Source organism: Eucalyptus grandis, chromosome 9 (genome assembly GCF_016545825.1).
Source record: "Eucalyptus grandis isolate ANBG69807.140 chromosome 9, ASM1654582v1, whole genome shotgun sequence".
NCBI lineage: Eukaryota > Viridiplantae > Streptophyta > Magnoliopsida > Myrtales > Myrtaceae > Eucalyptus > Eucalyptus grandis.
This window is the reverse complement of record NC_052620.1, coordinates 17462640-17481576: the sequence shown is the minus strand read 5'-3', so window position 1 is coordinate 17481576 and position 18937 is coordinate 17462640. Positions and strand designations below refer to the sequence as shown.

Below are 18937 nucleotides of genomic sequence, written 5' to 3'. Positions count from 1 at the left end.
TTTATATTAAACATTTCCTGGTATGCACTTTTTGGCTTTGAATTGTCGAATCAAATTTGCCTTGTAGCTTCCCTTCAGTTATTTGTAGTTTTGGGGAAATAAAGTTTTCTTGAGTTTGTTCATCTCTCTACAAAGATCGGTAGCTATAACACTGCTAGCAATCACTTTTCTTTCAATGTTGAAGTGTATTTAGGCATGTCAGGTCTGTGTCGTTTTAGCATGGAGAAATGAGCTACACCGTAGTACTGCCCAACTTATTTCTGAGTGACCAAGGCATTTTATGTGAATTTCAGATTCTTCTGTTTGGACATCTTTGATTGGATATCACACATATCTGGAAAGTTCGTTTGAGACAGGAGAGTACAATCCGAGAATGCATCAAAAGAATTATTTGTATTCTTATTTATGATCCTAAAAAACAAATGCTAATTGTAATCGAGATAGCAAAAGCAACAGCAAGATATGCCGTGCCTTGAACTCTGTATGGGATTGTCAATCTGAGCGAAGAAAACACTGCCTATGCTATTGAAGATACGTCGAACTCATTAAGTACACAAAAATGATTTCTCTCTCTTTGCTTTTCACCTCCTACTCTCCAGGTTACAGCTGCATGTGCACCAGCTTCCTGGCAAAAAGAGGTAGTTTGATGTTGATCAGTCCCCCCTCATTGACCCATAAAGAAGCTGCAACATTCTTTCACTCCGGGTGTGGGATTCCCATCACATGAGAAATAACCTTTCGGCCCTTGATTCTCTGAAATGCTACGTATATAACATTCTTGTCACTGATGCCATTTCAAATGCCAAAACGGCGGGTAAAGATTAACTCACATGCCAAGTATTATTAAGCTTCATCATTGTGATGACTTTTCAATTGGCAAAACAGTGGTTATGCCAATTGACTCCATGCCAGGTAATATTCAGCTTCATATTTGTGTATTCTATGGAGACAAGCTTTCCTCATCTGAGCTGCTATTTCCTCTCGCATTATACCTGTTCAGAACAGGGAGCGAAGCAGTGGAAGAAATTCGGAAGGACCTCGCAGACCCCACCACAGTCCGATCCTGCATCCTACCGACATCCTTGCACACATGATCCAAAACCGAGAGAAAATCTCTCACAATCAGAAAGATTCTTAGTGGGTGAGCTTCCTCCTTTGCAGCATCTCCATGAAAATATTTAGTGACCTCTCTCACGAGAAACAAAGCCTTCTTCTCATCATCCTTGACTCTGGTGATTTCCTCCTCTGCCTCTCTAAGGAACATCTTCATTGAATCAAAAAAGTTCCCGTGCATATCTGCCCTCTGGTATTGGAGCACATGTCTGACTTTGTCAAGCCCAATTTCAAGTTTTGTGACATAACTACTCAAGACATCAGAGTCCATTCCTGCTGCCTTTTTCACATTTCCAAGGTCTTTGCTCAGGTTAGCCACGACCTGTAATCCTTGCTTCTTGAAGTCATCATCCTTCATCTTAGGTTGCACCTTGTTCTGAAGATTGTCGTCAACAGAAGTTGTACCTTCTCCCTCTGATCTTATGATTTCCTGAACCACAAAGTGAAGAAGCGTTGTTTTTCCGTCTGTTCCCTTTATGTCTACCAGTTTTAGGAGTGTATCAAGTTTGAAAGCTTTTGCATCTCCACGGTTTGTGCCTACATTCATTCGGTTTCCTGTCCTAAGTACAGCTTCAAGGAGTTTGAGGAATAATCGGCTATTCTTTAGCTCTTCACTAGCCGCCTGCCATGAAAAACATCCAATGAGTAGGTCTTAGGCATTGCAACAAAATAATTTATCACATCTAATAAAAATTATGAGGGCTTGCATGATGTTGGTGTAAATAACTTGTGAATAGTACCTCTAGCGTTTGGAAAGCCTTCCTCAAGTAGTTCACCTCAGTCTCGAAATTGGCTCTATATAGCATGGCTTCAACTCTTTTGAAGGCAAATGGAATGTCAAGGATAGCCTTAAGAAAACGTTCTGCAGTCCCTAGTTTAGAGATGTCACCATTATAATCTCGAAGCTTTATCTCCTCTTCCTTCGTCGGAGCCATTTTCACAAGTGTCTCCAGAAGTTCAGCACCCAAACCTTCCGGATTACCTATGGATCCATATACATATGGCACATGATGTAATTAAACCAGCAATGTAATAAAGCATGCAAAATAAGAGATCAATACCAATCAACTTCCATTTATATATCTCTCTCTCCCCACCCTTCCTACCTCCACACCGCAAACTAAATTGCAACTTGAAATCGTGAAATTGAAGCCATGTAGTCATGCAGGTAAGAACCAGCATTTATTTACTGCATCTGAAGATTTTGACCCTCTACATTCGAATCATGACCCTCCCTCTCCCCCTCTCCCTCTCTCTCCCCATCCATGCTGCAAACTTGATTGCAACTTGAAATCGTGAAATTGAAGCCCATGTAGTCATGCAGGTAAGAACCAGCATTTGTTTACTGCATCTGAAGATATTGACCCTCTACATTCGAATCATGATATTTTTTTAGTTTTCCTTCAACTATGAAATATTTCTTTAACTCCCCACTCTGCCCCTTTTTTCCCAATAATATACAATGACTATTCAGAACACATATGATGATGCAATGATCCAATAATCCTTAGGATTATTTTGGTGAATGGCTTTACTGAATTTGGCCTGGGATGCGACTTCAAGAACTTTCCATATTAACTCAAATCCAATAATCCTTAGGATTAGCAAGAAAGGCTTTCAACACCACAAGAGTATAATCATATCATCATCAAAGTTTGAATTTCCATAAGTTACCTACTTCCCTCTTTGTAAGGTAAGGTCAAATAACGTAGTTTCCGACTATTCTCTTTCCATCTTCTGAAGAAATTGAAAGGACATGGGGGCATACCATCTAAAAGAGCTTCAGAGACTTCATCCCTTGTCACGTTCAGTGCTCTCAACAGGATAGCTATATTCTGTGACTTCTTTGGATCCAAAACCCTGTTCTCCTGTTCTGGAGGGGGAAGCACCGATCTCCTCACCGGCTCCTTAGGAGCTGAATTTGTTGAGTGGCAACCAAAAAGTGTCTCCATCATATCCTCATTCAATCTATAAATCAGAGAATTTTTCCATGGATCAGGATTTGGTTTACTATAATTAAGCGGCATCAACATTTTTTTCAAGTAACAAAACTTACTGGAAAGAACTCGACTTGAGCTGATCCCACACCGTGGCTCTGTCAGAAGTTGCCCTTACTTTGTCCCAGTGCAGAGGCTTCAATTTCGGCCTCGCTTCATCTACATCATCCCCGTTTTGCCTCTCGGAAGAACTGGGGCTTCTGTTGCTCTCCTCGGCATCCTTGCTCTTCCCATTACTTGCAATAACTCTGGAAGCAGGATTCCAAGATTTTGATCTGGTTGATTCTGGGGCATGTTGTTGAGAAGAGACGTTAGCTCCTGGTCTTCTCTCTTTCTTCGGAGTTGCAAAGGCCCCTGGTGGCAGGGGCAGTCTAGGAGGCGGCGGGGGCGGTGGTGGTGGTGGTGGAGGAGGAGGAGGCGGAGGCGGCGGCGGCGGAGGAGGAGGCGGTGGTGGTGCAGCCGTAACTTTGTTTGATCCCTGTGGTGAGCTGCTTATTGATTGTAGAAGTGCCATATTCGGAGGTGGAGGTGGAGAGGAGAATTTAGGCCTGGAGATCGTCCTTTCGCTCTTGTGCGATGGAGCCACTGCCGGTTGCGGTGGCGAGACCTGCTTTATCGATGGTATAATGACATGTTTCATTTCCGGAGAAGACGCAGAAATTCGTGATTTTGGAGACGTTCTCTTCGAATGTGGAACAGAAGTGACAGAGCCATTACCATCGCTTCTCCCGAAGATTCCAAAACCTTTTCTGTCGCCGGTGCTTTTACTGCTGTGACGAGAAATTGGCGTGTAATAGCTCTCCTCGTTGCTTACAGAGGAACACTGAGGAGTGTAAAACGCAGTATCGTGACTCTCTTCATCATCGTCCGACGAGATCGCCGGCGACTTCTCCACCGGAGGCTTCGCCAACGGCGGCAGAGGCTGCAGCTCAGGACTCGGCCGATACCGAGGGTTCTCTGATCTGTTCACCGAATTCAACTTCCGGTAAGGTGACGAGTTTTCTCCACTGCAGTCGCCGACGGATCTCGCCGCCGAGGGCTCAACGGTTCCAATGTAGAGGAAATTGGACGGCGGAGCTCGAGAATCGTCAACAACTCTCTCGGAATTGTTTCCTCCGACGAGCTTTTGCGTCTCCTGTGGATGCTTGGCCCTGTGCCGATACAGGAAGAATGCGAGGGCAGATAACATTCCTAAGGTGACGATTCCGACGGAGATTGCGATCGCCACCGTCTTCGTCGGCTTCGTCGGCTGCGTCGCGGTCGGGAATGGCGTGGTCGCATTATTGCTCGCCGGCGGCGGTTGATTGCCCGGGTTCGGGGTCGCTCCAGCCGGCACTTCGGGGAAGAACGGCTGATCGGGGTCGGGGAACACGGGGGAAGGCGGAGGAGGTGGCGGTGGCGGAGGCAATTCGGTGGCGGGGGGCGGAGCGGAGCCCGCCGGGAAGAGGGGCTGGTGAAGGATTCTCCTGTGGAGATCGCGACCGTTGGTGAGCCCGGCTGCGCCGCCGTCGGATTTTGCAGCGCAGAGAATGTTGAACAGGAGAGAGAACAGAACCGGAGCCCAGAGGAAGCTCGAGCTCTGAGCTTTCATGGCGAATTTTGTTGCTGCTCCTCGCATGAGTTGCTTTCTCTCACCAAATTCATCTCTCTCTCTCTCTCTCTTTCTCTCTCGCTCGCTCGCTCTCTCGCCCCGGAAATTCTTCTGCAACTAGAGGGAGAAAGGTGAAGAAGACGAAGAGGAGAGAGAGTGAGAAGAGAAGCTTCTTTTGGCTGCAAGATCTGGATGCTCTTCTTGCTCCCCCCGGATGACGTCATCATTGCTCGCATTCTGGTTTGTTTTTCTTTTTTCCCCAATTTTTAATATCGTATTTCCCGTTTATTCCCCCATACACATGGACGGGTTGGTTTTTCTCGATCGTACCAAATGTCGAAACGACACGTGGCGGTGCTTTTTGTCAAAAATTTCATTTCAATTTTCAACTGATGATCGTGACCATGGAGTGGGGAAACGTAATTATTTAGAGACAGGCGCATAATGTACGCATATGCACTTTTTATGTCCACGTAACGGACTAGTTGTTTAGTATATTGAAACAGAAGCTAATCACGGCAATTGCAACCTGAGTTTACCTGGAGAAAAAATAAGTTTGAATATGGATTTTGTTCGAATCCGGTATTTTCAGAGCAAACCGAGCGAAGTTTTATCCTTTTCTTCAATTAATGGTGCATAATTATTTCAATAATTAATCAAAACTTAAGAAAATGCAACCTTTTTTTTTTTCATGAACTAGTAGATATGCCTACGGAAACATGTCAAGAAATAAAAATAAAATGAAATAGAATATATTAAGGAAAAGTTAACTTTCAAAGATTTCATCTATTTTGGAAGATGAAATTAAAATTTTGCGAAGAGAAAAATTTAACATACAGGGTAATTTAAGTTTAGAATATGTTAGACATTTAAAATATTTTGGCTCGAATCGATTCATAAAATATAACAAAAGTAGTTTAAGATTTAAGCTATATTTTGGGCTCCCTTTAATTTCAAGAGTTTCCTATCATTTAGAAAGATACGTCATATAGGTTACATTTAAGTCTGGAATTTGTTTGACATTTAAAAAAATTCGGCTTGAAGCATTAGAGTTCATATAATTTATCTAAAAATTTTAATATTCAAAATGTATTTTGGGCTTAATCAAAAAAATAAAGGGTGCTGAGTAAAAAAAAAAAAAAAAAGGGTGGAGGGAAGGGGGGAATAAAATGAAATAGATGAAGTGTTTTAAGCATTAATGGATCCTCAAGTCTTTCCAAAGATCATTTCGCTCCAAGAGTGACTTGAAGTAAACGATGGCCTCCCAAGAAATAATTTCCTATTATATGAGCTGATACCTTAATCCATTGATGACATCCTATTCCATTGACTACGTGTCATATCACTTGAAAGGAAAAAAAAATTGAACCAACGAAATATAGATAAATTAATATGTTAGTTGGCTCTAAAACTCCTAAAGTTAAACAAGGGAGGAATAAGCAAATCCCTTCAAACTACTCTCTCTCCTTCTACTCGAGCAACAAAACAAGATAACTTCTAAATTCCTCATTAAAATCCATTTTCTCCACCCAATCATAGCGATAATGTAGATGATCTCTCTTTTAGTTTCCTATTATATTGTTGAAAAATGTATTTTTAACATGTGTGAGAAATTAATTGTAGATAATGTTATTCCAAAATTGTGCACATGCATAGTGCGAGTGTAGGAGCTAGTGTTCAATATTTGCTCGTATATTAGAGCATCAACAGTCATAATTTAACTTTTTTGTTGGTTATGGAAATTAAAATTAGAATATATCAAAATTTTTATCACCTTTCTATCCTAATATCAATTTTCCTCCAGTACTACTAAAAGTTTTGCAATGGTTGTGGAAAAGTTAGCAGATGTAAATTTTGTAGACATCTTTTATGTATTGATTTGTTGCTTGTTAATTCTATTTAAGTTCATTCAACATAATTGATTAAGAATGCAGTACAAAATGTTCAACTCTCTCGTGACAAAAGAGTAATTGTATAATGTATTAGGATAGGCTTTAGAAATGGAATATTAATGAAAAATTCAATTAAAAGAAAAAATGACTATAATTTGACAACGTTACCATCTCATAATATATAACTACTTCAAAGAATTTGGCATTGTTCAAATGACTTGGCATTAAACTAGGGAATGATGTAAAAATGCTTAAAAATTAAAATCCTATGTTATCTCCATTTCCTCACTCCCTAAGTCAGCGTGAATATTGATTTGTATTTTCCTCTTGTTACCATTTTGAACTTTAATTTTTCCTTAAAAAATCGAAATGAATTTAAATGAAATGGATCGGGTCGAAAGGGTTTTAGCCCGAGCGACACGCTTTGAAACACTCAATTTTGATTGGAGGAGTGGTCATGATTGACAGAGACATGTCATCATGACGCGTTATCATTGCAGCAATCAAGCTGGATTAACATAATAATAATAATACACCGGAATTTGGTGGGGAAAAGGGCAAATATGTAATTTCACGAAAAGTGCACCTTCGCTTGTTTTTTTCGCTTTTTTTCTCGTTCTTTTTCCGCTTTTTCTGATGCCAGGTCGATCCACCGACTCTCCCACAGCATATGCCTTTCTAAACTTTTCTTTCATCTTTTTCTTTCCGCTTTGTTAGTGGCATATCACCACTGTGTAATGACATTTCTATCCTTTTTCTCCACTTTTTCCTTTATTTTTTATTTTTTTCAAAGTTTTTCTTTCGTTGTCTACTTCTTAACGTTGCAAAAGTAGGTGCTTGCTTTATTCCTTTTGGCAAGTGGAGGGTGTGTACTCTGCCGTGCTCAGTGCTGCTATCTTCTCATTCGGGGAATCTTACCCAGTCCCCTAGAAAACCTTCCTTAACCATTAATTAAGAATAATGGGATTAAATGATTAATGTAGTAGAGACGAGCCACCCCCTTTTTCTTTACTTGATCCATGCAGCTCTGAGATTCCAAGAAACATACATGAAGTCTCCTGCTTATTGAGATTCGAGGCATTCTTTAGATAAAAAAACACATCGACCTTGATGGAAACCCATGTTGTTATCTTATGTGATAATTATATTAAATAATCCAATTCAAATTATTAATTTGAAAAATACTTCAATTTGAATATATATATATATTCCTAAATATATATATATATATATATATATATATATATATATATAGGAAATTTGTCACAAACAGTCCCTAAACTTCTACTTAATGTGCAATCTCGTCCCTAGATTTTTAATTTGTTCAATTTGGTCCCTGAATTATTGATAAATGTCCAATCTAGTCATTGACTATTTGAAAATTGACCAATTTCGTCCATGATATTTTGATTTGCTCAATTTGGTTCCTGAACTATTAACAAATATTCCATCTAGTCTTTCTATTTGTTCGAACCGTTAAGTGATGACGTAAAGCATTAATTGATGACATGGAACTAAGTTGGATTACTATAATTATGAGTCAATATATATCTTAAAAAAGAAAAATAAATTAGGAGTCAGCTAGAGATGAGAGCACTGATCACAAAAGCATAGAGAATAAGTGGTTATATATCTTTTTTTTGGGATGGTGGCCAAATTTGACTTGTTTTAAAGGTAATTTCGATGCGGATATTCCAGATGTCCTTTTTTATTTTATATTTAAGAGACTAAAAGCCAAGGAAGCCAATTCTGTTAACTTTTAACTAACGGAAGGATGAAATTCGTCAATTTTCAAATAGTCAGGGACTAGATCAAACATTTATCAATAATTTAGGGACCAAATTGAACAAATTAAAAGTCTAGGGATGATATTGCACATTAAGTGGTAGTTCATGGACCAAATTGAGCAAATCGAAAGCTCGGGGATGAAATTGAACATTAGATAAAAATTCAAGAACCATTTGTGACATTTTCCCATATATATATATTCGAATACAAGTCTATCTAATATAGATAGAGAGCATAGAATAGAGCGAGTAGTGGGAATCGAACCCGCATCGTTAACTGGAAGGCTAGGGGTTATAGTTGACGTTGATTCATCATTTTTAACGTCTCTAATTCAAAACCGAACATGAACCTTTGGTTTCATTCGGCTCCTTTATGGAAGATAGATCAATTCCCATATATCGATATATCTAAGATAAGACGTGAACGAAATCAAAAAATTCCGTAGAGAGATGTGAAAATTACTATGGCTCACATGATATTATTGATTAATAGTTTAATAAATGTTTAAGTGCAAAAATGTATTACGGTTGCAACTCTTATTAAAAGAATGAAAAGGGTGCAATACCCATAAGAAGTTATGGTTCTTATGAAAATGTACGATTGTAGAACGTGTTTTGATGAAAGGCACCTATTGACAACATATATAAATAAAATTTGGTCTTCTCTATATCGACGACGTGAAAAGTGAAAAGAACATCGTATTCAATCAAATAGAATATGTTAAGGAATAGTGTCGGTTAAGGGAGATAAATCAGTTTTCTTCATCTCTTTGGTTTTTTTTGCATTAAATACTTTCAAGGTTTTGCTATCAATAAATGTATGTTTTCATCTCTCTCATCATGAAAATTACAACCAATCCAAGCTATCAAATCCAAGTCTGCAGGCATTCTTACCTTGCCTTGACACATGCATTGCATACAATCAAATTTATAACATGCCATAGCTTTCTGCAATATCAAGTAGAATTAGAACACTTTCGATAACTCTTATGTACAATGCGTTTACATGTGTCTCAATTATAAGGTAAAACTAGTTTTGGCCCGTCCGTACTATGCCTCACAGTTTTTATCCCATAATCATGCGCAATGATCACATACGAATCTCATGCACTTACCACACAATTATGCCCATATTATTACGGCCACTTAGGGCCCAAGGCTAACTTGAAGGTTTCCAGTCATCTGGTGCAACCGGGCATTATCTCACCCTGTCGAGCACGGCATCGTCCCACATGAACACGCATCAAGACGGTACTCCTATAAGGAGCTTCATTTCGAAACCCATCCATGAATGGCATCCCGTTGACTTAGAGGCATCCAAATTTAATCAGGTATCATTCGACGTAAACACATTAGGACGGGTTCATTACTCTGTGTAAATGCATCGGGGTCTTTAGGTGATCACACGGGCATACCGTCACACAATTTATTGCATATCTTTCTCATTAGCCAATGTGATGCCATATGCCATCATGTCAAATGCGTACCTCATTTTATATCACATAAACGCACCATCTAATTCACAAATTCATGGCATATAGGTCACTCATCGATATAGGAAAAGTCATTGCACTTGTACATAGATCATTAAATTCACTTATCATAAGCCATCATAGACTATTCAATAACTCTTTTCTTATTGATAGATATAACATATCACACCATACTAGCTTATTGCATAACTAATCGATAAACTGCAACAACCTATCGGCGAAAACTTGATAAGCTATCGGCAAACACATGATAAGCTATGGCCCAAAATAAAATAAGCTATTGACAAAAACATTATAAGCTATCGCATAAGAAAATATTGCTAGAACATGATAAGCTATCGAGATAACCTATCGGAACCCTATGATAACCTATCACACAAAACCCACTCATCGCATCAACAAAACATCATTTAATCCTTAATGTAATGCTAAACTAACTCCAAAATGAAACAACCACCCTATTCAAGGGCTAGAAAGCCACTCACACCCAAGTCCTAGCTTTAAAAAGCGTCGGGGGAGGAGCGGCAAGACCACACAACGGTTGTGGTGGCCAACACCAACACTAACCAACCCACGGTGAGGATTGTGGACATGCCTCGATGATGGAATGGTGGCAGCAAGGCAGCGGCACGGCTGAGGATTGGCGGCTCTGGATGGTGAACGGTGGATGGTGGATAGCAAGTGAGATTCAAGAGAGGCAAACAAGAGAGAAATGGGTGTGAGATGAGCCAAATGAGAGAATGAGGGGAAAGAGAGGAAATTCGGCTAAAGGGTGGGAGAGAGAGAAAAAGTGAGGGAAACGAGGGAAAAAGAGAGTGGAAGGGCTGAATGAGCTAGGGGAGAGAAAGAAAGATTGCAACACAAGTCTTGGTCATTGGATGGCCAAGTGAGTCCTTGCTCCCCAAGATTAGAATGGATGGCCAAGATTGCTCCTTGCAAAAACTCGCCCTCCAAGCTCCATTTAATTCAGCCATCATTCCTAAGCTAGAAATAGGGTAGACTATGCTAGGATGATGTCACTTTCTCTATCCTCTAGCCCTTTGAACGCCCCCACACCATTTGCATTAAAAAAGGCTTTTGTTTTATTACGCTAGGAGGGCAAAATGGTAATTTTGCTCGGTCTAGGTACTGTTCACATATTGTTCACGCACATGGATTACTAATGAGGGACCTGAATGATCAAAAAGGGCTTAGTTGGCCCATGGGGTCTATTGGGCCGCCCATCTTGGGCGTGAGGCCCAATGGGCCATCCTTCAAGGTTCCAAGGGCTCAGTGGGCCCACGTGGGTCCTCATTTGTGATCCATTTCCAATTATCCGAATATTTACTTACTATTGTAAAATAATCGAATTTTTATCTCAAAGTGGCATTTTCGGTGTTTTTGAGGTCTACCAATCTGCATTGTAATCTTGTCTAAAGATTGGATGCCAATGTACCCATTCTGAAAATTGAGTCGAATTAAGAATGTCACAGCATAAGGTTAGATGGAGCTAGAATTCTTGACCAGTGTAGTCAAAGCGCTACAAGCTATATCATAAACCAAAGCTTGTAGAAATCAAAGTTCGTTAAAGAAAGCAATGTATTGAGAATCAAATGGGGAGAAGCCACTAGGTAGTGGATGAGGTGCTCGATAGAATTTCCGGAGCCCAAATTTGCTTTCGATAGATGATTTATGCACTTTAGACCAATAAATTGGGATTTGCCTTTTCTTGTGAGTTGGGAGAAAGTAAACTCGTAGCCATCCTTGTAGAATCCATAAAGAACCAAAGAAGGGTTCGGGATGACCTCCAAATAATGAGGTTTGTGCATCTGTAAGACCTTGATATAATGCCACTAGAGCCATACGACCTAATACTATGTCAATGGTTTTCGATAATGTGTAAGCCATATTAATGAGTTCATGGGATACAGTTAGCAAAGGGTGACATAAGTTATATCAACAAAGCCAACATAACAAGAAAGCGACATATTCCTTAGCAAAGATGGGTTCGCTAGTCCTAACGAATCTATCATGAATGCATCATAAGAGAAATCCAGGTGAGGAATTTTGTTGAAGAACGGACAAGCACAACTAGTCCATACACTAGAGGATCGATAGACACGTAAATCTAATCAAAGACCATATATCCAATAAAGTGATGGTCACTGGACCAGTTGGAAGGAAAAACCAATTAGTTGAAGGTGACTAAAAACAGCAGAGACTACTACTTAGTCCGTACACTAGAGGATTGATAGGTGCACAACAAAACTTCAAGCATTCATCGACCTTGATGTCATTCCATATGCTTGAGACTTCCTTCTGCAGTCTCTTATACCGGTTGAAAAATCGATTGTTGGAAGGGGGATAGGAGTGAAGTGATGATTGGGAGTTGACCAGGCAAAATGCATATAGAATGAGGAAGGCACATGAGGTGTATGAGTAGAATTTCTCTATAATAATGAGGAAAACACTCTGTAAGAAGAGAATCCAGAGGCAAGAACTTAAGATAAGGACCCAAGGTAATTTTACTAGTGTCAATACTTTGGTCCATAAACACTAAGGAAAGCATTCCCTCTCTTCATGGAAATGGAGTGCATCTAAGTGCAATAAATGTGAAGTCGCCTCAATACCCATGGAATTGTGAGAGCAACTTGACATTGTGTAAGTAGAAGTGTTCATTCAAGAACAAGGCCACTAGGTATAAACAGGCTTCGAGAATAACTAACTTAGCATACTATCCTACATTTGAGGAATGTGGATGAGTTCGTGACATTTGAAGGTCTTGCCATAATTTTATTTGGCATGCGGTTGAGGAAGTTAATAATGAATGTGCTACAAAGTAAATTTTTAAAGAAATAAGGAATATCGTATGGTGATCAAACAATTTCATTCAAGTGATTTTAGATACATAAGGATTTTATATCGTGCTAGAGACTACATATAAGCTGGTCAAAATCAAGATTCTGGTTTAAATATTCATTTGAAATACGACAATATTCTGAATTTAACTTATTTCAACAAGCGTAATTTTTTGCCTTTGTTCCTCTGAGAACAGTTACAAACTTGCACAGTCGATCTTAACTCTAAGCTCTACCGTTGAACTTAGTTTCTAGCTTCCGGCGTACTTCCAACCTCCTTTCAATTTCCACCTTTTGTTTCTCGAGAACAAACTCCTTGTTTTCAAGGTTATCTATTTCATTCAAAGTAGTTTGTAGAGATTGATAATCTATCTTTCACTTGCTGCTTGGCCTTCTTCACTCGATCACTTGGCTCAAAAGGAGTTTTTTCAAGGATAGTTAAGGCTATCAACTAAGAATGGTTTTGATGATAAGTATCGAAGATAGAAGAAAACCTGTTGTACAAATTCTTGATTCTTGCTACAAGGTTTGGAGGTAGGAGATCACCAACATCATCCTCATTCAATTCACCCATCGGTGGTTTAAGCTGAAAAATGATAGGCCGGTTGCTTATCCTTTAGTCTATTGAATTTGACCAATTATGAATAAATTTTTGGGGTCAAATCACAAGCTAAAACAAAAAAACATGATAGTGCTAGCTAGAATAGCTTCATGTTTATGGATGACTTAGCTTTATGGTGGAGTGATATCTATTGAATTTGACCAATTAAAGAAGTGAATCAAATTTTTGCTAAAAAACAGGTTACAAGTCAAATAATTAAATTAAAAGAGGGGAAGCACAAAAGATCGGAACCATAACCCACACTAAAAAGTGAGGGGGATCCGATGTAAAAGAGCACAAGGCTACGAGTGGCTTTATCAAAGAACAAAACATTGATAGTGCTAGCTCGACATTCTTGAATACTAACCTTGCCTTAACCACCTTAATTAGGTGGTTTTTGAGAAGTCATGTTCATTCCTTTGAGATGACAATGGATGACTTTCCGGCAAGACCTCACTCCGGTATTTCTCCAAGGAAAAAGAAACTCAAGATATGGTGGTCTCTAGAATCGGGGACTTCGCTATCACATACTTTATCGCCCAAGGTGCGAAGTGATTCTTCACGATAAGTGGGGATGAATCGGGTGAACAATGGCATTGTCCCAGATGCTGCCATATTCAAAGAAGTGAAGGTCAAATCTGTCATTAAAAGACAAGTTCGGGAGGGATATTCTCATTAAGAACTAAAAAAAATAAATCAGCAACCACCGCATTATCGGGAATATGAAGAGCGGTTCGAACGATGGCGGCACAAATGAATCAAGAGGGCCACACGACAACCAATAGTCATGCCAAAGGGACACAGAGGACACGAAACCATTACCAACCTTCCATCTAAAGGAGCTTCGAAAGTTACCTCTAAGCTGGAGAATTTTCTTCCAAGACCCGGAGCATGCTCGGGTTGAGGTGCATTCAAAAGTTCCTCTTGGATAAGAAGATGGAGTAGATCCAACGGCACCACGAGATTCCTTGTCGGAGAAAAGGATCCAAATAAATTTTACCATTGAAGCTTTGTTGCATTCCCTCGGGTTTCGGATCCCCAAACCACCTTCGCTTTTTGGAAGACAAACGTCTTCCCACGCAACCTTAGCGCCTCCCGACCCAAGGCCGTACCTTTCCATAAGAACCGTCTCGTAATACGTTCAATGTTAGTTACCACGAGAGGAAGGAAGAGTGAAAACACTCGACCAAAAGGATTGAATGGCGTGAAGCACCGAACGGATGAGCTGTAATCTACCGCGAACGATAGAAACCGATGCGCCCACGATTGAATTCTAGCAACGTAATGCGATTCGTCAAAGCAATGCAATCAGCCTTATTCAGTCTAGAGGAAATGATAGGGACTCCCAAGTACCGGACGGGAGTTTACCTTCCCGAAAACCGAATGCCCGAGAGAATTCTATTCCGAATGGATTGGTCACCTCCGAGAAATAAAGATCTCACTCTTACTCTTATTCGGGTAGAGTCCGCTCCATGAGGAAAAGATGTCGAGGCCTTTCTTTAGAGTGGACACCGAGAACCGGTCCGCTGACGAACGAAAGACGTCGTCGGCGAAGAATAAGTGAGTCAATCGGACCGGTTTACACCTCCGTAAGTATTTAAAGTCCCGGCTGGCCGTGCGGGATATCAACACTCAGGAGAATACTTCCATAACTAAAGTAAACAAATAAGGAGACATGGGATCTCCCCATGCGAGACCACGTCCTCCGCGAAAGAAACCATGAAGTTCACCGTTAATGGCTATAGAGTATGATGGAGACCGAACACAAGCCATCACTAGTCTTGTAAGCTCAACCGAACTCGAAAGCAAGGAGAACCTTTTCCAAAAATCCCAATCAACGGTGTCATAAGCTTTGTGAAAAGTCTACCTTCACCGCACACTTGGGGAGATACGGATGAAGATGAAAACCCGCAAAAAGCTCTTGGGCAATGAGAATGTTATCTCTAATTCTCCTTCCCTTAACAAATGCGTTTTGAGAACGACTCACAACATCATGTAACACACCCGCTATACGATTAGCTAGGATCTTAGTAATAACTTTATAAATGGTATTGCAGCACGCGATCGGCCTGAAATCCAAACAAAGACTAGCATTGGAAATCTTGGGCACAAGCGTAAGGATTGTCGCGTTTACCTCTTTGAGCATCCTCCCGTATTGGAAGAAATCCCGAACAGCCAATAAGACCAAGGGACCAACGATTTCCCAATTAGATTTGAAGAATTCCACAGAGAACCCGTCTGGGCCCGGGGCTTTTTCCTTAGCTAATGAGAATACCGTGGACTTGATCTCGTCATCCGAAACCGGAACATTGCAGGCAGCAATCTGCTCTTCGTTGAGAGGGCGACGGATGTAACTCTTTAACTCTTCACAAGACGGTTTAGAGAACGTCTCATGAGGGGATAGCAAGTTAGAGAAAAATTGATGAATACTGCGGCGTAAAGAAGGATCGGATATAACTATTCCAAAGGGGTCTTTAATCGAAAGAATTCTATTGTTTAGCTGCCTTCTCTTCACCGAGTGATGAAAGAATCTCGTGTTTTTATCCCCTTCTTTCAGCCACAAAATTCTGGACTTCTGACGGAAAAAGGCCTCCTCTTGATTCCTCAAAACAACAAACTCTCGACGACAAACCATCTCCCTTTCAGCAAGATGGAGATTCAACGGGTCAGCTTGAAGGTCAGTCTGAATGGAACTAAGGTTCTCTCTTGCCTCTGAAACTCTCCCCGAGATCTCAGAAAACTCTTCTCGGTTTAGAAGCTTAAGACGGGCTTTCACGAGCTTGAGTTTAGAGACTAATTGAAACATAGGAACTCCATACACCAATGTGCTCCAAGCCTGTGAGACAATGGATTTGAAATCAGGGTGGTCCTCCCAGAAATGGAAGTATTTGAAAGGCTTCAAAGTGCGAGGCGGATGAATAACTTTAACGACGGCCGGTGAATGGTCAGATATGCCCGGACTAAGGAACGTCGCCTCAGAGAAGGAGAAGTCCTCATTCCACTTGCTATTTACCAACACACGATCAATCTTTCTCATCTTTCGGAATTCCCGCCGCCGATGTAGACCACGTATATCGAAGGCCAACAAATCTGAGGTCCGCCAAGTCGATCCGCTCCAAACATTGAGCAAATTCATCAAAACGGGGATCCGGTTGGTGGAGCTACCAACACGGTCGGAAGGGTCCTTAATTGCATTAAAATCGCCTCCAACCACCCACGCCGTATCTTGAAATATCTCATTATAATGCTGCAAGTCTGCCGGAGCGGCCTACGGCGGACAAAAGTGTGCTCTCCATATATAGCAGAAACCGAACAAGTAATACCAGAATCATTACACTTAAGACACCCATGAATTGCTTGATCAGTGATAGAAATCGGAAGGAAAGAGACAAGCTCCGGGTTCCACCCAACCCAAATCCTCCCACGGGGGGAGCAACTATAGTTTGCAACCCAACTCCAACCCCTGATGAGGGTGAAGGAGATAGATTCAAAATTATCTTCGGGAACTTTAGTCTCAAGTAAGCCAATATAGCATAACTTATTAACCGCAACAAAACGCCTAACTTCAGCGCGCCTTAGCGGACCAAGGACGCCCCTGATATTCCAGAAGCCAAAAACATCCAAAAACATAGGAGAGAACGGCTTACCTCTTCCTAGAGGTCTTGGCGCCCTTAGCGGGCTTCTTCGGATCGACAGGGAGAGGGGAAGCTTCCAGCATGTCAGCAAGGTGATCTTGTAGTCTTTCAGTCATATGGTTACTTGGTTTACTCACACGTTCGTCAGCTTTCGGTAGATCATCATCGAGAGGATTCCTCCCGAGCTTGAGCTGGATACATCCCGAGAGGACTCTTGGACAATCATAGACGGGTCCAAACCGGTAGGTTCTACGCCATAGCGGGCGATTTAACATTTGATGGAGAATGCATCATCTTCTCCCTTAGAAGGATTCCTCTCGCCTTGTGGTCCTCCTTCGTGATAGGTGATAGACCAAAGGATGCCTTAGAGACAGCAGTCGCCCGAGAAGCTTCAGCAACAGTAGCAGCTGCTTCTCTAGCGGCCTGTTTCTTCTTTAGTCTTTTATTCTTCCGCTTGGTCTGTTTCGACCACATCTCAGTATCCTCAGGCTCAGCTATATCAGCATTGGAGTCATGATCAATCATTGGTTCAGCTGGGCGATAAGGAGCCATCTGCTGAGAGCTGGATTCACCCCTAACCAGAGGTCTAGAAGCATTCATATCAGTAGAGGATACTGCAGAAACTAAACCCCGCCGAGTATCCCGTGAATCATTATCATTATATTCGGATGAGGCCGGTACGACCACTCCTTTACCTCTGTTCACCAATGATTCAGACTCAGGGTTCATCACAGAAGTAGCTTGACTATGAGCCATCTTGCCACCCATTTCGAAGAACCGAACAGAATGCAGTATTCGGCGGCTATGGCCGAACATATCACATTTGGCGCAAACTAATGGTCTCCATTCATACTCAACTTCAACAACATCGGTTCTCCCATCCGTAACTGAGATCAATACAATCATATAAAGTTTGCCTAGCAGTTATTTCAACACAAACACGGGCAAACGATATCATAGACATTTGCTCCGTTCTTTGATCAACATATAAAGGCTTACCAAGAGAACTTACTGCCTTGCTAATCGCCTGAGCAGACCAGTACTCGAAAGGAAGGTTTCTCAATCTCACCCATATCGGCACAGACATATGAGTCTCTCTTTAGTTCGATACCCGGTTGCCACTGCTGTAAAATAAAAGGAATTCTCGCCGGGGTTATAGGGCCGCCCTCTAGGAGTTTCCTCCGAATTCTTTGTCGAAAAACGAAGGAGGAACAATCCTCTTCCATTCGACAACTTCAGTCAAAACCAATCCCCAAGCTCTCTTGAGGGACTCTTCCACAAGCTTAAACGGCAGTTTTTTACAATGAAATAGCCAACAAGACAATCATATAACTTTGGATCCGCCGCTTGAATGTCGGTTTCATCCATTTGTATGATGATGCATTGTTCACGATCGAGGAGGGGAGTAGTCCAGCCTATAACCCGGACTATATCCCTTCTGGCTGCACTAGCAACCGACGCCCATGTGCGAGGAGTAGGCTTCTTCGATCCACCCCTTGAACGAGATCGAATGGACTTGGATCGCCCTATTATCTGGTCGACCTTTGCGCACTACGAGAACGATGCGCGACCCGCGAAACCAGCGAAGCGGGCGGAGCATTCCGCTTATCCGCAACCAACGAAGGACCATCCAAAGAGGGTCGATCATTTCTAGGAGAAGAGGTGCTTGGGAACTCAAACCCTTCTCATTTAACCGGAACCGCGTAGACTCATCCATCGCAGCGGCAAGATGCGAGAGAAAAACGCTAACCTTAACCCATCGGCCTCACATTAATCCGGAAATAGGCGACGTACCGGGAGAGCTTAGCGGGGTTTGAAGAGCGTCCCGAGGCGCCTCTTGCCACCAAGATTTGGGTCGAACCGCCGGCCGGATCGATGGAATCAGCGGCAGCGGATTCCGCAGAACAAGCGGGAAAGCGGCGAGCCGCCGAGACCTCCGACGAGTTCTCTCTCTCTCTCTCACCAACCACCGTACGGGCAAGGAGAAATCA

The 18937-nt window shown here is 41.5% G+C and overlaps 1 protein-coding gene across 1 annotated transcript; it reads right to left on the bottom strand.

Moving 5' to 3' along the window:
• Positions 1 to 374: 374 nt before the first annotated feature.
• Positions 375 to 4885, bottom strand: LOC104418448 (formin-like protein 6). The gene is made up of 4 exons (XM_010029799.3): positions 3170 to 4885; positions 2882 to 3081; positions 1854 to 2095; positions 375 to 1735 (listed from the first exon to the last, which is right to left on the bottom strand). The coding sequence occupies exons 1-4, from the start codon at positions 4726 to 4728 to the stop codon at positions 941 to 943; spliced, it is 2796 nt and encodes a 931-aa protein (XP_010028101.2). The 5' UTR covers positions 4729 to 4885; the 3' UTR covers positions 375 to 940.
• Between the last annotated feature and the right edge of the window lie 14052 nt (positions 4886 to 18937).

What these genes read in the sequence shown, in the direction of transcription:
- LOC104418448 (XM_010029799.3), bottom strand. Translation starts at nt 4,728, where the DNA reads ATGCGAGGAGCAGCAACAAAATTCGCCATGAAAGCTCAGAGCTCGAGC. An exon ending in CTCTGAAGCTCTTTTAGATG is followed by an intron (nt 2,096 to 2,881) that starts GTATGCCCCCAT and finishes ATGGATCCATAG; the next exon opens with GTAATCCGGAAGGTTTGGGT. An exon ending in AGGCTTTCCAAACGCTAGAG is followed by an intron (nt 1,736 to 1,853) that starts GTACTATTCACA and finishes TTTTCATGGCAG; the next exon opens with GCGGCTAGTGAAGAGCTAAA.